General features: G+C 51.7%; 1 protein-coding gene across 1 annotated transcript in view; it reads right to left on the bottom strand.

Moving 5' to 3' along the window:
• Positions 1–3,788: 3,788 nt before the first annotated feature.
• Nlrc5 (NLR family CARD domain containing 5) overlaps positions 3,789–20,801 on the bottom strand; it is an 81,077-nt gene continuing 64,064 nt past the window's right edge. The window contains exons 33-48 of the mRNA XM_052728863.1: positions 18,879–18,965; positions 18,213–18,293; positions 17,368–17,451; positions 17,046–17,138; positions 15,002–15,085; positions 14,331–14,414; positions 10,724–10,807; positions 8,984–9,067; positions 8,643–8,726; positions 8,441–8,518; positions 7,736–7,819; positions 7,581–7,652; positions 7,248–7,331; positions 5,942–6,025; positions 5,530–5,613; positions 3,789–5,067 (exon numbers count right to left, since the gene is read on the bottom strand). Of these exons, the coding sequence (XP_052584823.1) occupies positions 4,965–5,067; positions 5,530–5,613; positions 5,942–6,025; positions 7,248–7,331; positions 7,581–7,652; positions 7,736–7,819; positions 8,441–8,518; positions 8,643–8,726; positions 8,984–9,067; positions 10,724–10,807; positions 14,331–14,414; positions 15,002–15,085; positions 17,046–17,138; positions 17,368–17,451; positions 18,213–18,293; positions 18,879–18,965 (1,354 nt within the window). The 3' untranslated portion in view covers positions 3,789–4,964. The remainder of the gene's footprint in view (positions 5,068–5,529; positions 5,614–5,941; positions 6,026–7,247; positions 7,332–7,580; positions 7,653–7,735; positions 7,820–8,440; positions 8,519–8,642; positions 8,727–8,983; positions 9,068–10,723; positions 10,808–14,330; positions 14,415–15,001; positions 15,086–17,045; positions 17,139–17,367; positions 17,452–18,212; positions 18,294–18,878; positions 18,966–20,801) is intronic.

Raw genomic sequence — 20,801 nt, forward strand, 5'->3', positions numbered from 1 at the left:
ATGTATATGAACACACAAAGTTGAGCACGAATGTTTGTAGCAACATGGTTCACAAGAGCCAGGATCCAGTATGTGTCAACTGCTGGTAAGGGAAAGTTCGGTGTACAGGCCACAGGGTGGAATATTACTCACCCAGGGAAAGTGTTGAAACATTACGGTAGGGATGGTTTCACAGGAAGTCCATCATAAAAGGTCACAGACTGTATAAGGGAGTGTCCAGAAGAGACATATCCACAGAGGCGGAAAGGGCCTTGCGGGGAGGGCAGGGATGCTTGCTATTTGATACAGGGTTTCTTAGAGGGACAAAAAAAAAAAAAAAGTAAAAAGAAAAAAAGGTTTCAAAATTAGAATATAGTTATGATTTGGATCTGGAATGTCCCCAGAGTCTCGTGTGTTGAAAACTTAGTCTGTAAATCATCTCCCTATTGGGAAGTGATACAAAGTTTAGGAGGTGGGGGCCTGGTTTGAGGAAGGTCACCCCGTCACGCCCTTGAGGGTGTCTTCTCCCTTTGTCCATGGTGCAATGGCTTCCCTGCCATGCCACCGTTCTCTCACCGTCATGAGGTGTGACATTTTTGCCTCCCGGAATGTCCAATAGCAATGGAGCCAGCACACCGTGAGCCAAAACCACAAGCCAGAGGAAGTCCCCCTTGTTGCCGATCTCAAGTGTTTCCTCACCTTGATGAAAAGTTGACAAGAGTTGTGTTACTACATAAGCCCAAAGGACACGCATGCTTTAAGGGCCAGACGTTGTTATATCTCAATAAAGCTGCTTTCGAGCCAAGGGCAGAGGCCAGACAAGTCAAGGGTTCGTTTGTCCCAGCTCAGTGTCATACTCGGCATGAAAAGCGAGGCTGAAGAACTGCCTTGCACAGGGAGCCTGGAGAGTTTTCTGTGCAGTTGGAGGCCTGAGCCCCTTAAGGCGCCCCTGTGGGGTGCCTGTAACAGCACGTGCTCCTGGGGTTTGTTTCTCAGCTTCTGGTTGTTTGGACCAACTGCTCAGAGTGACCCAGGTTGCTCGCACCCTTCCCTTCCCTGTGCTTGTGAGTCAAAGGCATCCTGCTGCCTGGACCTGGCTGGGCCTCAGGTGTGTGGGAAGGGAGGGGACAGAAGGAGTTGTGATTATAATGTGTGTACCACTACCCTGAGTACCCACTACTCGCCTCGTGGTTCTGAGATCACCTGGGCTCAGTGAGGGCAGTTTTTGCCTGGGTTCTCCAACAGTTCAGTTTGTTTCTGAAACGGCAAGTTTCTCAAGCTCAGGTGAGGTCAGGAACATTCAGGCTGGTGTGGCCATAGGCAAAGGAGTGCTTTCTTCCACTGTTGATAGCTGCCCACCCACTGGGGACTAGAGGTGTGACCCAGTGGTGACTAGAGGTGTGACCTAGGCTGCCTGGTAATCTTCAGCACACTGGCCACACAGAAGTCTTTCCTGTAAATTCTGGATGAGACCTGATCTGGCTGGTCAAAACAGAAACCAAGAGGGATGCAGGACCATTTCACTTTCTGGGGGGACCCTTGTCTGGTGAACACCAGCAGGCTGCTTCAATCCCCAGCCTAGGACTACTCCCAGAATCTCTTTTGGCTTCTTAGAAAAGCAGAACACCAGTTCCAGGAGGCCCAGGCTTGCTGAAGCTGAACCCTCACTGCACACGGAGGCTTTTTTTTTTTTTTTTTTTTAAATATAACTGGACCTTTATAGGGAGCTTTCTCATCAATTCCCCAAGGCGGTTTGGAACAGTGGCTTACAGACAGCTGTGTGTGCTGGGAGACAGACAAAGCAGGAAGGCTCCAGGTCTGAGACAGAAGAGTAGCTATGATTCCCATCAGGAAGATAGACATCCATTCCATCTGAACCCCTAGGATGATGAGCACGTGACTAGCAGGAGGCTTAGGTGCTCCCAGGCCAGGCCTCAATCCTCACATCCCAGAGAAGGCCCTCACAATCCTCACTGGCCTACCACCTCTCTGGATTACATTTGCTTCTCTCTGTATTTTTAAACTGAGCCTACTCCGGGAAGAAACTGTCAGGGACACTGGGCCCCACTAGCTTGAGATGAAAACCTGCCAAGGCTCCCAAGCAGGTAGGCGGCAGGAAAGGAAGTTTCTCAAGGAAAAGAACAAGGAATTGGCATACAGACTTGAGGTGTGCCTAACCGGCTGTCTGCATTGCCGATCAGCCCATGTTTGAGTTTCTTGGAGTTTAGAATTTGGGCCGAGTCAGAGAGAGAAAGCCGACCGCAAAAGAGTGAGCTGAAAAGGGGAGAGCGTCCCTGTGCTCTGGGCTCCCTGTCCTCGGGGACCACCCTCTGCATGTCACTTGGCCTGGCACTCGTGGTGGATGTGCCTGATTCTTTCCCAAATTTAACTATTCCGTCTTCAGTGTGGGTCCGACAGGGGTCAGCAAAACTCGTGCTTGCTGACCGGGCAACTTCCCAGGAAAGGGAAACAGAATTTAGACCCAGGATTTCTCGGTAAACTTCTTGAATCCTCTACCTGCTATCTTCCTGCCCATGATCATGATGGGTGGCAACAGGTGTGCCCTGATTCCGGCCCGATAAGGGTGTCCGGATATGATGGATAGGTGTTTGGCACTTGGTCGGAGGACTTTCTCCTCGTACTTGGCGGGATGCCGGAGACAACGTGGAGGGCCAAAAAGGTCAGGGCCAAGTCATCCTGGGAAGCCACAAGTACGCTTTGACATCCCAAGCTCCAAATGGGCACAGCCTCCAGCATCACCTAACCTCCTATGGGTCGCACGGCCTTCTTCCTGGTGAGAGCCATCGGAAATCACTGGTGGGCCAGCCTGCCCTCTAGTGGCCCTAAGCCATAACTGCACCCTCCAGGCCTGGCTTTTCACAATGTGGTCGAAGGAGGGACTTGTACCCAGTGAGAGTAGGTACCATTCTGTCTCTTGGGGCATTTCTGCACCCTTTATGACACTCAACCCTAAAAGATAAAGGGAGATATCATGTAATCATTATTCACCTTGCTTTCCTGACCTTGTGTCCATACAGGTGCATACATTATGTGCGTGTGTGCGTGTGTGTGTGTGTGTGTGTGTGTGTGTGTGTGTGTGTGTGTCTAACCCGAAGACATAGTTCACACCTTCCAAGATAGGTAGCAAGAGGCCAAGTCACGTTTCATTCTCAATCGTGCTGCAAATGTGCCACACGCTTGGCCAGGTAAAAAGCGAAGGAGGATAGTTGGTATGGTGACAAGATGACAGGGGAGGCGTTGTAGCAGCCCCAGGGATGCGTGCCCCATCTAAAGGTCATGTGGCTCCATCAGAGTAACCTTGTACATTCAAGTGGGAGTGCTGGGCTAGCCCCTCCCTCCGCCCAATAGAGTCTCTCATAGCCCAGGCTTTCCTGGAATTCTAAATGTAGCAGGGAAGGACCTTGAACTTCTGATTCTCCTCCCTATGTAGCCCAAGGGCTGTGGTTACAAGCATGTGCTACCATGTCTGGCTTTAGACTAGCTCTTGAGAAGCCGGAGTTGGGATTTTTTATGTACAAGTTCCCACATTTAAATACTGATCATTAATTCAGAAGAGAGTTGAAGTATTATGTAGGTCAAACAAAGGTGTTTCTATCACCTCTTCGATAACAGCCGCAGGTGGCCGATGAGGTACGGGGGAGTTGCCCGTGGTCACATGACCAGTAGCTTCCAGCTTCCACTGTCCATCCTAGCATACCTCTGTCACCTCTCCAGTTCTCCAGGCCACAGTGCGGAGACGGTGCACTTCTGACCTCAGAGGAGTAGCAAGCAGTGCATCAGACACCAGCTGCAGGCAGGAAGACCGTCTCCATTTATTGATCACTTGCTTAGAGTGTAAGGCTGTCCTCCCCCCTCTTGGAAGTCACAAAAGCCATGGAGTCTCAAGGGGTTTCAGAGTCCTGCTGAGGTAGTGGGTGGCCCAGTGGCCTGGCCTAATGTCCTGAAGTACCCATCCCTGAGCCCCTAGGCTTGGCTTCATACCTTATACCAGGAAAGAACAGATGAGACTGAACTGTCCAGGATCAAACTAGCTCCTAAGCCTGGGCTGAAAGTCCTGGAAGGGAGGGCTACCTAATTAACAGAGGGGAGAACTGAGGCTCTCACAGGAGGGGGCTTCATGCTGAGGCCTCAGTATGTCCCACAGCCCTGACCATTAGGCTACTGGGCCAGTCAGTGTTCTCCCATCCCAGTCCAGGGCATAAGTATGCCCTGGCTTAGCTGCTCCAGATATTTTTATAAATACTTTTGAAAAAGGTACTGAGCATTCAGCCCAGGGCTTCACACACGATAGGCAAACACTCTACCACTAAACTGTATCCCCAGCCCTTTTTGACCTTTTGAGACAGGCTCTTATTAAATTACCCAGGCTGGCCTTGAACTTGCCATCCCTCTGCTTCAGATTTCTGAACATCTATGAGGACTATACTATTAGCCTAGCTTCATGTTTTTTTAAATAGTAATAAATTAGATCTTGGACTTGCCTGTGGTCTCTTGGCAAGCTGAGTGTTATGTGATATGAACAGCATGTCATAGGTGGATTCCTGATCCCATGTACTGCCATTTACAGTGCTAAGAGCCACTGACCAGGTGCCACACTGTAAGTTCCATGTAATGCCACATATGACCTATTCTGTCATGAGTATGACCTTCCTACGTCGAAGTCCTAGTGCACCATACATAGCCTTCCCTGTCATATATCATACATCACAGTACTCCCATTGTGCCAATGTCCCACTGGTAACACATGTCATGTATGATATATGATCCTCCTTTGGTCAAACAAAGCACCCAGATCCCAGGAAAGTTCTCCCTAAGGACTGTGACAAGACAAATTCCCTCTTCCCTCCTGGGGCATTCACAGGATGCTGGGCACCAACTGAAGTTCTTCTGAGCCCTCCTTCCCAGTGCATGGTGTGGTCATCACTGGGCTGGACCCAAGAGTCTTGAGAGGTCCATCAGATTCCTCAGAGAGCCTGGGGCTGCTGGTCAAAGAAGGCGAAGTCCAGCCTGGGCTCTTGGCTCTGTAGACTCTGGGCCACATCGGTAGGAATGGGGTTGTTCCAGAGACTGTGGGTATAGACATGGGCCTCAGCTCCAGAACTGTCCCCTCATCCTCTAGCTCTGCTCCTAATCTACCCACAGGGTCACAGATCAAGTCCTAAAGCTGAAGAGTCATCCATGTCACCCAGTGGGGCAGTACACACCAGTGCAGCCACCTGAGCATGATGCCCCCAACTGGGAGTCAGCTGTACCCCAGGCTCTGTGCCCTAATCACTTTTTAGTCCTCACCACCCTTCCAGGTAGGGAAGTTGGGGTTCAGAGACATGAAGTTACAGATGCCAAGCTAATGCAGTTGGCAAATAGCAGAGCTGGGATTTGATCCAGGTCCACTGGCTGCTAAATTCCTAGTGGAATAGTCTAAGTCTCCCTGGATAACCCTCAGCCCAGGCCCTGCCTCTGCCCACAGGAGGCTGATTCAAACCGTGGGGTCTATATGGACTTCCACCACAAGGCCCAGCCCTTCATTACCGAATGACTGGAACACATGAGCCCTGGACCAGCCCGTGAGCCAGGAGTTGGGCTCCACATGCTGTGATCCTGTTCTTCTCCAAGCTGTGCAGTGGACAGTGGCAGGGGAAGAGGAGAAGAGAGGCAAGAATGAGGCTGGGGGCAGGGTTTCCTTCTCTATGTCCCATGCTAGCAAGACAAGGTCGCCTCCTCCCACACTGCCAGCACATGGCAGTGGACTCTAAGTCCCGGCGGGACAGTAGAAAGGCTGAGGACCTGAGCACGGGAAGAACTAAGATTGGCAGGGGCTTGGGACCAGCCAGAGTGCTCCAGGACACTGGACAGATTCCTGGGAGGCAAGGATAGCCCAGTAACCTCTGGGCTTATTTAGGAGGAGGGTCCCTTCTGCATTCCCCACCCAAGGGTGTCATACTCCACTCTCTTCAGCTGCCCCATCTGCGGCAGGACCTGGGCCAGCTCAGCAGCCACCTCATCACCAAGGAGGTTCCAGGACAGCCTGCAAAGTGGAAGAGGGGCAAACTCAGAGGCAGGAGGGCACCGAGGCAAAAGGACAGCAGGAGGTAGCACCAGGTGCCAGCAGCATCACGTACCAGAGATGTTACCCGCCAGGTGCTTCAGTACCTACCCCTGAAGAACTCTCAGGGTGCAGGGGGTTCCTTCCTCCTACCTGCCCCCACCCTCTCCCCATTCCTGAGCAACATGTTCCTCAGAAACCACAACATGAAGAATGTGCACCAAGCAAGCACCTCGCTGCGACGTCTGCTTCCCACGTGATAGCGTGGGTCATATTTTTCAAACCTCCCCCACATTGTTTTGCTTTAAGAAATTAATCTTCAATGGAAGCGTATGTCTCTACTGTCCGTGGAAGCTCCATGGGAAGGAAGGGAAAGTATTGAAGATAGTGGTGCTGAGGGCAGAATTTCCAGTGGGGACCCAGGGTGCTCAGCCCCTTGCTCTGTTCCCACTGGTTAAAAGGGGAGGGTCAAAATCAGCGAGTGCTGACCTGTGGCATAGGGAGGAGAATTAAGAACTGAGGACGGTGAGGACTGAGGGTGTAGCTCAGTGGCATGGTTCTCACCTGTCATTCATGAGTTCTGTCCCCAAGACAGAAAAAACAAATGCCCCCAAACTCTTTAGGATGCAGATCTAGAAATCCTCTTGCATTCTGTGCCCTGTACTTGGGGAGTTAGAATTTTCTTCTTTTCAATGCCCAGGGCCTCAAGTCCCGGCAGTCAGGTCTGACACCTTCACAGTGCTGCCAGAATCTGAGGTCTGAGGCAGTGGGATGGCCAAAGAGGTCACAGCCAGTGTGTTGGGTGTGTGTGTGTGTGTGTGTGTGTGTGCGCGCGCGCGCGCGCGCGCGTGTGTTTGTCTGTCTGTCTGTCTGTCTACCAGCTTCTACTGTCTGCATTATCAACAGCTATTCACAAGCAGTCTCCATAAACCATGAAAAGTACCCACAAGAGAAGGTGAAAGACAAAAACCCTTTGCAGACCATGTGGCCCACCTCCCTTCCACCCCACAGGTAGAGAGACTGGCAGGGGAGGTCTGGCAGGGGAGGTCCAGCGACTCTGTCCTGGGAGAGGTTCTGCACATGGGAGTAAGACTGTCGGGGAAGAAAGGGCTTCCCATCTCCAGAGCCGGAGGACCAGCTGAGAGGCAGGGCCAGCCCCAGAGGCATCTGCTCGTCCCAACTCAGGGCCCTCCCAAGTACTCACAAGATTTCTTCCAGGGCTGGGCAGAACATGAGGCTGGTGGCAAGGTGCTTGGCAGCTTGGTCATCAATTTTGCAGGAAATCAGGCTGGGATGGAATGGTGATGGCCCTCTGAGACAGGGGCCACCACTAGCAGGACCCCTTTCCCATAGTGAGAGCAGGAGGAACCAGAGTGGCCTGGCCCGGGCCAGCGGGTAAGTCTTAGAAAATCATCCTCCCACCCCTAGCCCTAGGTCCCATCTCTTCAATGACCCTCCTGGGCATAAGACTTCCCTGAAAAAGAGCTGTGTTCTTTTTCAAAAGCAGGGCCCCAGCCAGCCAGGGAAGGCTACTTACTCAATTTTTCTGAGCCGTGGGAGACTCTTGCAGAAATGTGGGACCCTTCCAGCCAAGTTATTCTCTGCCAAGCTGTGGGATAGGGTAGACACAAGTCAGAACTGCCCCAGACCCTCCCCAACCTGTCCCTCAGTCCAGGCAGGGCCCTACCTCACCTGAACTCTTCTATGTGAGGACATTGCTCCAGGGCCTGGGCCAGGCACAGGGCCCCCTCTGGACCCAGATGGCTGGATGGCAGACTGGAAAGGAAAAGGTAAGAGAAGCCCGGGCCAGCTCTGGGGTTGGGAGCCTTCCCTAAGCCTCACGTTCTTAACTGTGCCTCAGACTATAGCAGCAACCTTTGACCCTGTCCCTGCCCACAAGGAACACAGTGGATGCCAAGGGCCCTCCCTGACCTAAGGGTCTAAGACGCTAAGTCCAAGCCTTGGCTTCATTGTGCATTAGGAAGTCAAGTTTTCCATACTGTTCCTAGTCTTAGCTCTCTTCCCCAGGGCTTCATGGGAAGCCATGGACTTGACCTGTAGAGAATGGAACAATGCGCTTGTAGTTTTTGCATGTGGCCTTTTACTGACATTTATCCGAACACCTTTAGAGACTTGCTTTCAGGCAGGACAGCTTGGCTTGGTGACATCTTTTTACAAACGAGGGAACTGAGGCTCAGAAGGGGCAGAAACATGACTAGGGGTTCACGGAGACTGTGCAGGGTCAATAGCAAGCTTAATATGGGGATGGGGGGATGGCAGCAAAGGGGCCATGCTGATCTCAGGCTGGGCTGCTCAACCCATGGCTTGCTTGGCTCCCACTTCTCCTGGGTCCCTTCCCCACTGCTTTGTATGCACAGTTGGCGGGAGGACACTTACCACAGAACCCTCAGTTGTGGAGGCAATCTCTGAGCCAGCCCCAGGGCTGTGGGATCCCCCAGAGCATTGCTGCCCAGTCTGAGAGAAGAAAGGGCGGAGTCATGAGTGTGGGCAGCCTGCTCAGGATCCCCACTCTGCCCTGTTCTGAAGGGACAAGTGGGCCAGGGGGCCCATGGGGTACCCCACCTGGGTAGATACTCACATGATCTCCTCCAAGCACCCGCAGTGGGTAAGAGACTTTGCCAGCGGCACTCCCCCAGCTGGGCCAATGCTGTTCCCTGACAGGCTGTGGAAGGCGAGGTTATTGGACCCTCTTCTCCTTCATCCCTCTACACTACATTTGTACAAGAGATGCAGCCACGCCTCCCTCCTGATGGAACACCAAGACCCAGAGAACAGGTCCTAGGAGGTCACAAATTCCCCTCCTGGGCACCAAGGCTGGGAGAGATTCCCCTGTCCAGTGCTGGCCTGGGTCCAGGGCCCGTGTCTCCCAGGAGCATGGTGTGGTCCCTGCAGGTTCTTTTCAGTAGGGCCACGACTCACTCTAACTTCCTGAGGCCTGGAAGCCTCGGCAAGATGGCAGCCAGGTTCTGGGTACCCACGTCTCCAATCTGGTTGTGCCTCAAGCTTGGGAAGAAAAGCAAAGACGAAGAGCCATCAGCTTGCCGCCCATCCCACCTTGCTGCCCATCCCACCTTGCCCACACCCCTCCTGATCAAGACACACAGAGAAAGGCCGCAGTTTGTACGAGTTTCATCACCCCACATTTGGATGGGATTCCCAATCCTTGGGTCTGTTTAGGATAGTCCCTTGCTGTCATCCTAAAATCTTTCCTGATACTCCTGCACACCGTCTTTGGGAGTCCGAGGCTCTCCCTGCAGTGTGGAAGTGTGTGAAGGGGACACTAAGAGGTGAAGGGCTTTCTTGAAGAGACCCTTCTCCTCATCATTGTTCCCTGACGAAGTTGTTTGGAATCTGGGGGAAGGGCAGGCAATTTGTCCCAGCTCCTCCTCGCTGTCAGCAGCTCTGAAGTGATGGCATCAGCCATCATCACCAATGCCATTCCTGCTCAGCCTGGAGACACAGAGCACAGGCCCAGCGGAGCACAAGGACTTTCGCAGGTGCTGTGTGCAGAACTCTACAGACTGCCAAACCCATACCAGAAGCTCATATGTCACTCATAAAGCCCCTGGAGGAAAGTAAGCGGAGTGGCAATGACTGCTCCCAGTGTCCCAGGTAAGAAAGCGGAGCTGCTAGAGGTTCCCAGTGACTGTAGGCAGGGGTGATGCTTTACAGCTCCTGGCCTGCAACAGACCCTACACTCCTCAGCTTTGCCTTGTTTGCCTGGACCCCATCAACAGAGTTCCCCAGGCGAGTCTGGAAGGATGGCAAGCTCATGGGGGTTCCCCTGTTAAAGGCATCTGAACTGAATGTGGGCTTTCTCTGATATCATTTCTGCCACCACCACCACCACCACCACCACCACCACCACCACCACCACCACCACTACCACCACCATTACCACCACCATTACCACCACCACCACCATCATCATCATTGCTGCCTTTTCTGCACCTGGACTGGACTTGCCTGTGTGAGAGGCAAGAGCTGAGCTAAACTAAATGTAAACTAAACTGCCCAGGGAAATGCTTTGCCCTCTTGTTGGGAGGACTGTTTTCTTTCACGCACTGAAGTTTAGCCAACTGCCTTGCCGTGGATTGATTTGGGATCCTGTGTGCCACATCCTTCTGCATGCTAACCGCAGGTCCTGCCAGAGCCAGGAGGTTCTGTGACAGAACCAAATGCCCGCAGCACAGCTGGGGTTTGTTTTAGTCACAAGAATTTGTGTTTGGGGAAAACCACGTCCTAAGAGAGTGTGGCATTCTCTTGTCAAGGCAGCAGGGGCCAGTGTCACAAGTGAGCTCTAGTCCAGCCCCTCACGTCACAAAGTGTGGTCTCTGGCTGTCATCACTACGGAGCTCGTTGGAAACACAATCTGGGCACCTGGACCTGTGCAGTTCTGACTCCCATCTTAACACAAATCTACAGAGAATCCTATGCACATGCAGGGCTTTTGTGGGGGCTCCAAGCCCACCCTGCCAGGTCACCTTTGTATCCAGGAGGACTCTGGTGGCACTGGGAGGCAAGGACAATGAGCACTAACCCCAAAGAGCACAGGGGTGACGTGAGCCCAGAGGGAGTCCACCAGGTTCCAGAGGAGGTGCCCAGCGTTTCCCTGGATGGTGTCCCAACACAGCTGAGCAGGGGCCACTAATTACTCACCTCAGGTGCTGCAGCAAGGTCATGTGCCTTAGTCCTTGAATGAGCAAGGCCAGAGAGGAGGCTTCCAGTGGAAAGTGACCAAGGCTAGAAAGAGGAGGCCGGGTGAACTCAGTATCCCTGGGATGCAGATGTCCAGGTGAACTCAGCATCCCTGGGATGCAGATGGCCGGGTGAACTCAGCATCCCTGGGATGCAGATGTCCAGGTGAACTCAGCATTCCTGGGATGCAGATGGCCGGGTGAACTCAGCATCCCTGGGATGCAGATGTCCAGGTGAACTCAGCATCCCTGGGATGTAGATGGCCGGGTGAACTCAGCATCCCTGGGATGCAGACGTCCAGGTGAACTCGGCATCCCTGGGATGCAGACGTCTGGGTGAACTCAGCATCCCTGGGATGCAGATGTCCGGGTGAGCTCAGCATCCCTGGGATGCAGACGGAGGCTCTGTCTAGACAGACTCGTGAGGCTTCCGCACTTAGCATACCCACAGCCCTTCAATGTAAAGTGTGAAAAGCAAATGGCGCCCAGAAATTGTGCATGGATTACTGAGTCACAGTGCCGGTGGTTCTGTGTTCTTGACCACGGGCTTAGACTGAGCAATAACAGAGATCCCACAACAGTGGCCAAAGACTGGGCTTGGGTCTTCTTGAAAGGTGGGTACACTACTATCCCCATTCTACAGATGAGAAGCACTGAGGCTCAGAGAGGAAGGGGGCCTATTTTGGGTCACAAGAGAAAGCAGCAGCAGCAGCAGCAGCAAGAACAGAACCTCAGGACCCCTTTGGAGGGGCCCAGCCATGTGTTACCCACTGGCTGGTGATTCCAAGATCTCCAGCCTGAGCGCAGAAGGGAAGAGTGACAGTATTAGCCAGGCTTCCACCAAGTGAATGCCGCCAGCCTCTGCTCACAGCACTCAGCACGCATCATTTCACTTAATCCTCATGATCCCCGAAAATCAAAGCTCGGAAGGAGGACTTAGCCTAGAGAAGTGAAGAGCATGCCCGAACCAGTATGGCAACGTGGCAGCGGGACTTGGCCGACTGCCTTGGTTTCCTAGAGCCAGGGTTATTAAGGACACATAATCGGTGCTGAAGCTGACAAGGCCTCGGCCAAAGAAGACAGTCAGCAGTCTACTAAGAGCCTATCCACCATGCCTGATGGTGCGGCCCTGCCCAGGGTCCACTCAGAGCCTCTCCACCGTACCTGATGGTGTGGCCCTGCGCAGGGTCCACTTAGAGCCTATCCACCATACCTGGATGGTGTGGCCCTGCTCAGGGTCCACTTAGAGCCTATCCACCATACCTGGATGATGTGGCCCTGCTCAGGGTCCACTTAGAGCCTATCCACCATACCTGGATGGTGTGGCCCTGCTCAGGGTCCACTTAGAGCCTATCCACCATACCTGGATGGTGTGGCCCTGCTCAGGGTCCACTTAGAGCCTATCCACCATACCTGGATGGTGTGGCCCTGCTCAGGGTCCACTTAGAGCCTATCCACCATACCTGGATGGTGTGGCCCTGCTCAGGGTCCACTTAGAGCCTATCCACCATACCTGGATGGTGTGGCCCTGCTCAGGGTCCACACCCCTAACCTGAGAAGGCAGTGAAGACCACTGGAAGAAGTTGGCTGGGTTTGAGGGGAGCTTCCAGTGGATGAAGACATGGAACTGACAGATCTGTACGTTGAGGACCCATCCCCTTCTTCCAGACAATAAGGAAGGACATGGTAAGGAGAAGCCTGAGTGTCTGGCACTCAAGACCAAGGATGATGGGCAGGATGGTAAATCCTACAGAACCACCAAACCCCTAGCCCTGGCCAAGGCTTCAGGGCCACACAGATGAGTGATTCAATGGGTGACCTTTAACCTTTAACCTTATTGGGTCTTTAACTCCTCAGATAAAGCTTCTGGAAGATTCCAGAAGGCTGAGCAATCAGAGAGGACCTGGAAAAGCCAAAGCAATAGCTCCATGGAAAGATGGAGGTTCGTGGTGGCGGGGCTTGGTTTCCTGATGGTCCAAGGTTTCCTAGTGTCTCCCATCCTCACCATTTCCCCCGGATGAGCTAGGAGGGACAGACTAGGGGCGCGTCATAGCTATGAGATGAAAGACAGGGGGCTGTTTTTCAAGTATGTGCAGCACATATGTGGAGAGAAGTCTGGAAAACAGTTCACAGACTGACTGTTCTGGGAAGTTTTCTGAAGGAGCTCATCTCCAGGGGATTTCACCCTCTTTGTTACATATTTTTGAAATTATGGAGCTTTTTATAACCAGGGTGTATTTTGGGTCATCAGAAAAACAGATTCAAAGCAGAAAATGAAGTTAAATGTGCGCACAAGATGCTGCCTAAGCCGGGTCTATGCGGGAGGGTCTATGCGGGATGGGCTTTGTGGGGGGGCTGTTTCTGGCATCTCTATGAATTTAATGATTGCAAATTACTAGGGAGAGTAAAAGTAGAAAGTTACTGTGGCTGGCAAGATGGCTCAGTAGGTAAAGGTGCTTGCTGCCAAGCCTGAGGACCTGACTTGGTCCTTGAATCCCATGGCGGAAAGAAAGAGCTGCTCCCTAGAGTTGTTCTTCAACCTCTGAACCTTCACCGTGGCATATGAACACGCACACGCACACACACACACACACACACACACACACAATGTTGGAGGGAAAGGAGGGAGGGAGGGAGGGAAGGAGGGAGGGAGGGAGGGAAGAAGGAGGGAAGGGAAGGACCGTGCTGATGCCGGGGACACAGGAAGGGGTCCTGCCGAGAGGTTTTTTTTTTTTTTTTTTTTTTTTCGAGACAGGGTTTCTCCGTGTAGTTTTGGTGCCTGTCCTGGATCTTGCTCTGTAGACCAGGCTGGCCTCGAACTCACAGAGATCCGCCTGGCTCTGCCTCCTGAGTGCTGGGATTAAAGGCGTGCGCCACCACCGCCCGGCCCCTGCCGAGAGTTTTGCATCCTCTCTTCTGTAACAGCATCTAAGTTATCACTCTTTCTAACTCCAGAGGACAGGGCAGGCCTTAGATCTCATTTAGCCAATGAGTCAACTGAGAATTTAGGGGCAGGCATGTGACCTGAACTCACTCAATACATCTCCAACTGAGCACGGGGAGAAATGTGCTCCTTATCCACTAAGAGAAAAGAAGGATGTGGAGGGTGCTGAGTGGGACAACACAGACCAGTAAGTAACTGGCCAATGGATCCAGCCATGCCTCCAGCTAGTTGCCTTGTAGTTTTCTTAAAAAAAAAAAAAAAAAAAAAGGAAGCCAGCCAACTCCTGCCTTGGCTGCTTTGGTTTGGGGATTTTGTTTCCAGAGACCAAACATTCTGATGACACTCAGCTGGGCAGGGAAGCAAAAGATGGGAAGATGTCATCCAGAGACTCACAGGTACATTCAGAGGGGAGGGGGCAGTGAGTCCTGAGCATGTTTCAGATACTCCTCTGCATGGACCCCACTCCTTCTCCTCCCCGTGAACTCCCATTCACTCTCCCCCCAGCTGACCTCCTCACCCACTCCCCCCATGTACTCCCGTTTGCTCCTCTCCCAGCGCTCTCCACTCCCCCTCCTCCCCCTCCTCCTCCCCCTCCCCCTCCTCCTCCTCAGCTCCCCTCACTTACTGTAGCTTCTTTAGCCTGCAGGTCCCCTGAAGGGCTCCCATCAGTAGCTCGATGTTCTCCTCACAGAGATGGTTGTTAGAGAAGCTGCAGGGCCCAAGCAGAAGGTTCCACTCAGTCAAGTGCCCTGGACAGGCACTTTACCCAGGCCTTGGAGAGACACTATTCTACCTGTTCCTTGCCCCTTGGCCCTGGGGAGGCTGATTGGGGTTGCAGATAATAGGCTAGGTTTTCTGTCGAGCCTCTACCCCAGGGGCATTCCTGCCCCCAAGGGCCGGGCTCTAGGTCCCTGCAGGAGGGGTGGCAGTCCCAGCTGGATCGGATAAGGAGGATGCCAGGTGAAGGCTCCAGAGAGGATGGGGCACATGCAAACATACAAGGACTCTGCTGTCCCTCTCTGCTTCCTGCGCCCTGGCACTCATCACCAGCTGAGGCAGAGGCAGATTCAAGTCCCATTTTTGACAGATGTGCGGTCCCAACCCAGGGAGGAAGAAAAATCTAGCCAGAGATACCCCATGGGTCCAGGGTAAAGGCAAGACCAGGAACACAGTGTTCAGCCTGAGGACTGCTAGGCTTGGTCGGGGAGAGCAGAGACAGGTGGAAGAGTCTCTGTCACCCTGCCAGAGGCAGAGCTGTCCTCTCCGTCCTGCCCGTGGCCAGCCATCCCGACTTACTCCAGCTCTTCCAGATGCTGGCAGTGCCCCAGACCAGATGCCAGGTGGGTGAGGCTCTCTGCGCTGACACAGCTGGAGGTCAGCCTGTTGGGGACCAAAGAGAGGCAAGGTCAGGCAGAGCCCAGGCCTCCCGAGGTCTGCAACTGATGACAGAGACTGGGAGTGGCTTTGGGGGCAGTGGGTAGGGGACACCTGTCCTCCATAAGCCTCTCTGCCCTGGACTAATTAAGTCAGGACGTGCTGGAGGCAGTAGCCGGGCTGTCCTCTAGTCCCCCTTAGCCACGGTTGGTTGCCATGGGAGTACCCAGCTGACACTGTACAGCTCTGCACCTTCCGGGGTCCAAGTCTGATAGCTCCAAAGAGGCTTTGTTTGTTTTTGCTTTTCTGAGACAGGGTCTCTCAATGGATGTCCTGAACTCACAGTGTAGACCAGGCTGGCCTCGAACTCACAAAGATCCACCTGCCTCGGCTTCCTAAGTGCTGGGATTAAAGGCGTAAGCCACAGAACTGAGCTCAAGTTCATGAGGTGTTTTTTTTTTACTTGTTTTAAAATTTTCCTCCACTTAAAATGTTTTCATGTCATTCTATGTATTTATTTATAAAAATTTATTAGGGGACAGTAAGGACAACTCCTGAGAGTGGGGGAGGCTCCAAGGGAGGAACACCAAGATTCTGTATTATTTCAAAACTACGGTTTTACTTATTTATTGAGTGTGTGGGTGTGTCTGTGTGTATGCTTGCGCATGCCACGGTGTGTGGACATGGGAGTGAGAGGACTGTTTGGGGGAGTTCTTCCCTTCCTCCATGTGGCTCCTGGGGTTGAACTCAGGTCCTCAGGCTTGGCCTTTACTCACTGACCCCCGTCTCACCAGCTGAGAGTTTCTTGATGTAATCAGTTGCACTGAACATCAAAAAACTCCATTTGAGTTGGGCATGGAGGCCTATTCTAGTAATCCTAGCAATCTGAGGCTGGGACAGGAGGATGGAGAGTTTGGGGCTAGCCTGGGTTACATATTGAGACCCTGTCTCAAAATCAAACCCAACCCAACCAGACCAAAGCTCCATTCTGCAGTCTTCATTCTGATAGTTAACTCAGGCAAGATTTACCAATGGAGGCTAAAATCTGTGGATGACAGTCTGGAGAACTGGATATTGATAGTCTGAAATGATCTTTTCTATAAGACGTGTGTCAATCCCAAAGAGAAACTAATTTTGCAAGTGAAGGAACATGGTAGACACCACCTTTACCAGGTGACACCGTTAGTGTCTGCAGTAAAAGGGCACATCCATGGTTTGCCTCCGATAAAAGGTGAAGAGGTGATGTTCCCGTGATCAATGCAGGCTCCAAAGCTAAGACACAGGCTTAAAGAGATTCCTGCCTGTAGATGTCAAAGACAGTGTCTAGAAAGACACAGGCGGTGAGAGGGATCACACGCACACACGCACACACACACACACACACACACACACACACACACACACACACTTTTTTTAGAAAGAATATAGTAGCTGGTATTCAGTGTTTAAATTCCTGAAGTTCATACTTTCCCTAGATTACAGCAAATGTTGCTCTCATTCTTGGGAGAGTCACTGAACCCCTTCTAATGGTTAAAAAGAAAACGAGGATAAAAGGAGGAGGAGAGAGAGGGGAGAAGGAGGGAAGTGAACAACGTGGAAATATTAACAGAGATTGAGGGTAAATTCCTAACCCTACAACTTTCTTTTTGAGACAAGATTTCCAGGCTGCCTCAGCCTTCCGAGTGCTTTGCAACCTTTTATTTGCAGTTATTCCAGAAGGAAACAGAACAAAACAGAGTACGGAGAGGGGAGTACATTTTTGGGTGTATGGCTGTGTCCCTAAGGTCACATTTAGGACCTCATAGCCCTAGTATTGTGTCCAGGACCCTGGGGCCTGAGCACAGGGTGGAACCAGCATCCTCTGGGCCGGGAGCTTAGGATCAGGTGGGGTGGGCAGGCGGGGGGGGGGGGGGGGGGCAGGCGGGGGGTGGAGGGGGGCGCTCAATGCAAGTGCAAGTCCACATACCGGAAGCTCTTGAGCTCACAGCTAGACAGCAGGAGGTTCTGTAGCAGCCTGGACCTGGTGTCGTCATCATCACTGAAGTTAACCTGAGACAAGCTGAAAAGGGCCAACAATATTCCGGAAGACTGTAGGTTGGACACACTTTGAGGGTCCAACACTTTGAGGGAGAGAGAAGGACCCTCTAAGGGCTTTCCTGGACAACCCTGAGTCTCTGGCCCTTGGCCCAAGTATGAGTCCCAACCCCCGGGAAGTGAGAATATGGCCCGGAGAAGACATTGGAGTAACCAGTGAGCCTGAAGCCGCCCCAAGTGGTGGCAGTGCCAACCTGAGCTGTTGCAGTCCGGCACACGTCTCCAGCAACTGTGTCATAAGAAGACTGTGGTCGGTCCCCAGGTCACAGTGAGCCAACCTGGAAGCAGAGAGGGCAGCTGCAGTTTCTGAGCTCCTGGCTCACAATGGGGTCCCATCCCTGCCTTCACGCTCATGGCGTAGGGTAAATACACGTTGATGAAAGAAAGTCCGAGGTTACTATCCAGCTATAATCACCCCTGAGAAGGATGGCCAGGTGGGCAGCTGGCATGCCCACACAGATCGTGGACTACATGAGGGTGGGCATGCGGACAAGTAGGTAACTTGGGGTTGAGATCCAGACATGCTCTAGTCCCCAGAATGTATGCATGCAGAGCTGTGTCCACTCAAAAGAGGTGGCACTTTAATTTCCAAAAATATGACATTTGGATGGAGAGGTCATAAATCCAGGCATCTCCGAGGGTGGAAAGTGGGAGGACTTGGCCAAGTCTTGACTGTCACGGGTCACGGTTGAGATGGGGCATTTAAGCTGAGATGTGAAGTATGAAAAAGTATAACCAGATAAGAGAGGAAGAAAGTAGGCAAGGAAAAGCCATTCTGGATAGAAAGAAGAGCCTGTGCAAAGGGCCTGAGGTCAGAGAGGGCAAGGTGGTATTTGAGGAACTGGAAGTTGATGAGGATAAGTTGGGTTGTTGGGTTGGAGTGGGGATGGAGAGTGAAGGAGCAGACCTCCCAGAACGTGGAAAGACCGAATATCAAAAGATGCTGAGCAGGGGCATGAGAAACACTGATCCCAAGCAGGGCCACCTCCTGCTCCTTGCCACCAGCCACTCCCTCGAGGCTCCTGCTGCTGGGTCCCACCTGTTTGCCATGGCCTCAGATTTGTCTTCTTGGTGACGAAATTCCAGCTGGAGCCTCAGCTGCTGCTGGGTCTCAGAGAGGCTGAGGGAGAGACAAAGGTGGGGTGAGACACACGGCAGCCCGTCTTGGCAGCTTGAGTAGGCCTGCGCCTGCCTGCTCTCTGACTCGGATCCTGGTACAATGGATCCTCCAGCCTCAAACAAAGGCAAGAACACTTCGAAAATGGGAGATGATGCCGAGAGCAGCTGGCACTGTGGTGAAATCTGTTACCACACACGATCCAACCAAAACCTTGCTCCCAACTGCTCCCATCGCTGTTATCTGCACCCCAGGACCTGTTCTGCACCCCAGGACCACTTTTGGGTAACCAGCATGGATTCCCAGCCATGCCTGCCTGGACCTTGAACCCTGAGTTCCCTTCTTCTGCCATTGTGGCCTGCCTACTGCACAAGACTATACAAATAGGTATAGCCATATGTATGTACCATACAAATATGTATATATTATACAAATGTGGGTAGCTCTTCAGACATGCCCAGGAGTCTTTGCCAGTGACAAAGCTCTTGATCTACAGGACAAGACACCAGTGTCTAGAGGACTGAGGGTAAGGGAAGGGTGCAATGGTCATAGGAAGGTGAATTCCCAGGGGCTCTTCGCGGGACTCACCTTAACTCAGTGAGACCTCCTGAGGCCTGGGCACAGACTTCCATCACGGCTGGTAAGCTGACCTGGCCCACCCAGGGTTCTTCCAACCTGTCATGGAAGGGACACAGACAAGGACCCGTGGGGTGAGCATCAATCTAAACCTGGGGAATACCTGGTGGAGGGGAGTAGTGCCATGAGGAGCCTGGAGGAGTGTGCATGTTCGTGTGTGTGTGTGTGTGTGTGTGTGTGTGTGTGTGTGTGTGTGTGTGTGATATTTTTAAATTATAAAGTCGGGACTGAGGATGTACTAAGTTGGTAGAGTATCTGCTTAGAGTGCACAGGCCTTGGGTTCCGTCCCTAGCACCACAAAAACCGGGCGTAGTGGTGCATATCTGTAATCTCACCACTCAGGGGGTAGAGGCAGGAGGATCAGGAGTTAAAGGTTATCCTGGGACACATAAAATGCTGTCTCAGAAAACTAAGTAAAACAAAACCCCCAGATAATGGGGGTATGAATATAATAAAAACATTATAAACATGTATGAACATGTCATAATGAAACCTATTGTTATGATAATTAATATATGCTAATAAAACATAAAATAAAGTTATGCATGTAGTCACATGTGTTATGGGTCCTGCACGATTCTCCTGCACTGCTCTGCTAATGTCATCTGCATTAAAAGGGAGATTAATTTAAGAATTCTTTTTAAATTAATAATGATATTTTTCCTTTTGAGACATGATCTTTCTATGGAAATCAGGTTGGCCTCAAACCTGAAGCAATCTCCCTGTTTCAGCTTCCCAAGCGCTAGGATTATAGGTGCTCATCACCAGGCCTGGCTCAAAAATATTTGTTTATGAGCTTCTGTGTGTGTGTGTTCTTGTGTTGTGAGCATGCCACAGTACATATCGGGGTATGTGGAAGTCAGCAGACAACCTCAGGTGAGTCTTCATCTTCTATATTGTGTGACACAGGACCTCTTTGGTGTTCCCCACTCCATGCGACAGGCTAGCTGAGCGGAGCGTTCAGGGATGCTCCTTCCTGTCTCCAGCTCCCGTCTTCCTTAGGAAGGGATTTCAGGGATTGCAGAGGCACAGTACCAGCAGCCTTACACAGATCTGGAGATCTGAATGTAGGTCCTCACGTTTGCAAGCCATCTCCCCAGCCCAAGAATATTTTTTTGAAATAATATTTTTCAGATTTAACACAATTTGTTATGTGGGTAAGGGTAACGAAACCTAAACATACCTAAACTACAATTCCAATTTTGTATTTAAAAGAAGGAAAATACGTATAAAGAGAAAGAAGTGGAGTTGAATACAAGGAAAATGTATGGACTATCCTTGGCATTTTCATGAGCTATTTTATTTCGATTTTGGTTTTCTTCTTTTTAAATGATTTATTTATTATTTTAATTTTATGTGCATTTGTGTTTTGCTTACATAATGTCTGTGTAAGGGCATCGAGTTCCCTGAACTGGAATTATAGACAGTTGTGAGCTGCCATGTGTGTGCTGGGAATTGAACCCAGGTCCCATGGAAGAGCAGCCAGTGCTCTTAATCACCGAGGAATCTCTCCAGCCCTCAATTTTGGTTTTCTACATTTTTCTAAACTTTGTTGTTTTGTTTTTTCAAGGCAGGGTTTCTTTGTGTAGTCCTGGCTGTCCTGGAACTCACTTTGTAGACCAGGCTGGCTTTGAACTCAGAGATCCACCAGCCTCCACCTCCTGAGGGCTGGGACTAAGGGTGTATACCACCACTGCCGGGATCATTTTCTAAACTTTGTACAAAATGCACAAATGAATTTAGTAGTATGGAAAAGAGTTGTTTAAAATATTCCCACCGGGCGGTGGCGATGCATGCCTTTGATCCCAGCACTTGGGAAGCAGACCCAGGGGGATCTCTGTGAGTTCGAGGCCAGCCTGGTCTACAGAGGGAGAT

The sequence above is a fragment of the Peromyscus californicus genome, unplaced genomic scaffold (assembly GCF_007827085.1).
Source record: "Peromyscus californicus insignis strain IS unplaced genomic scaffold, ASM782708v3 Scaffold_8__1_contigs__length_139910024, whole genome shotgun sequence".
NCBI lineage: Eukaryota > Metazoa > Chordata > Mammalia > Rodentia > Cricetidae > Peromyscus > Peromyscus californicus.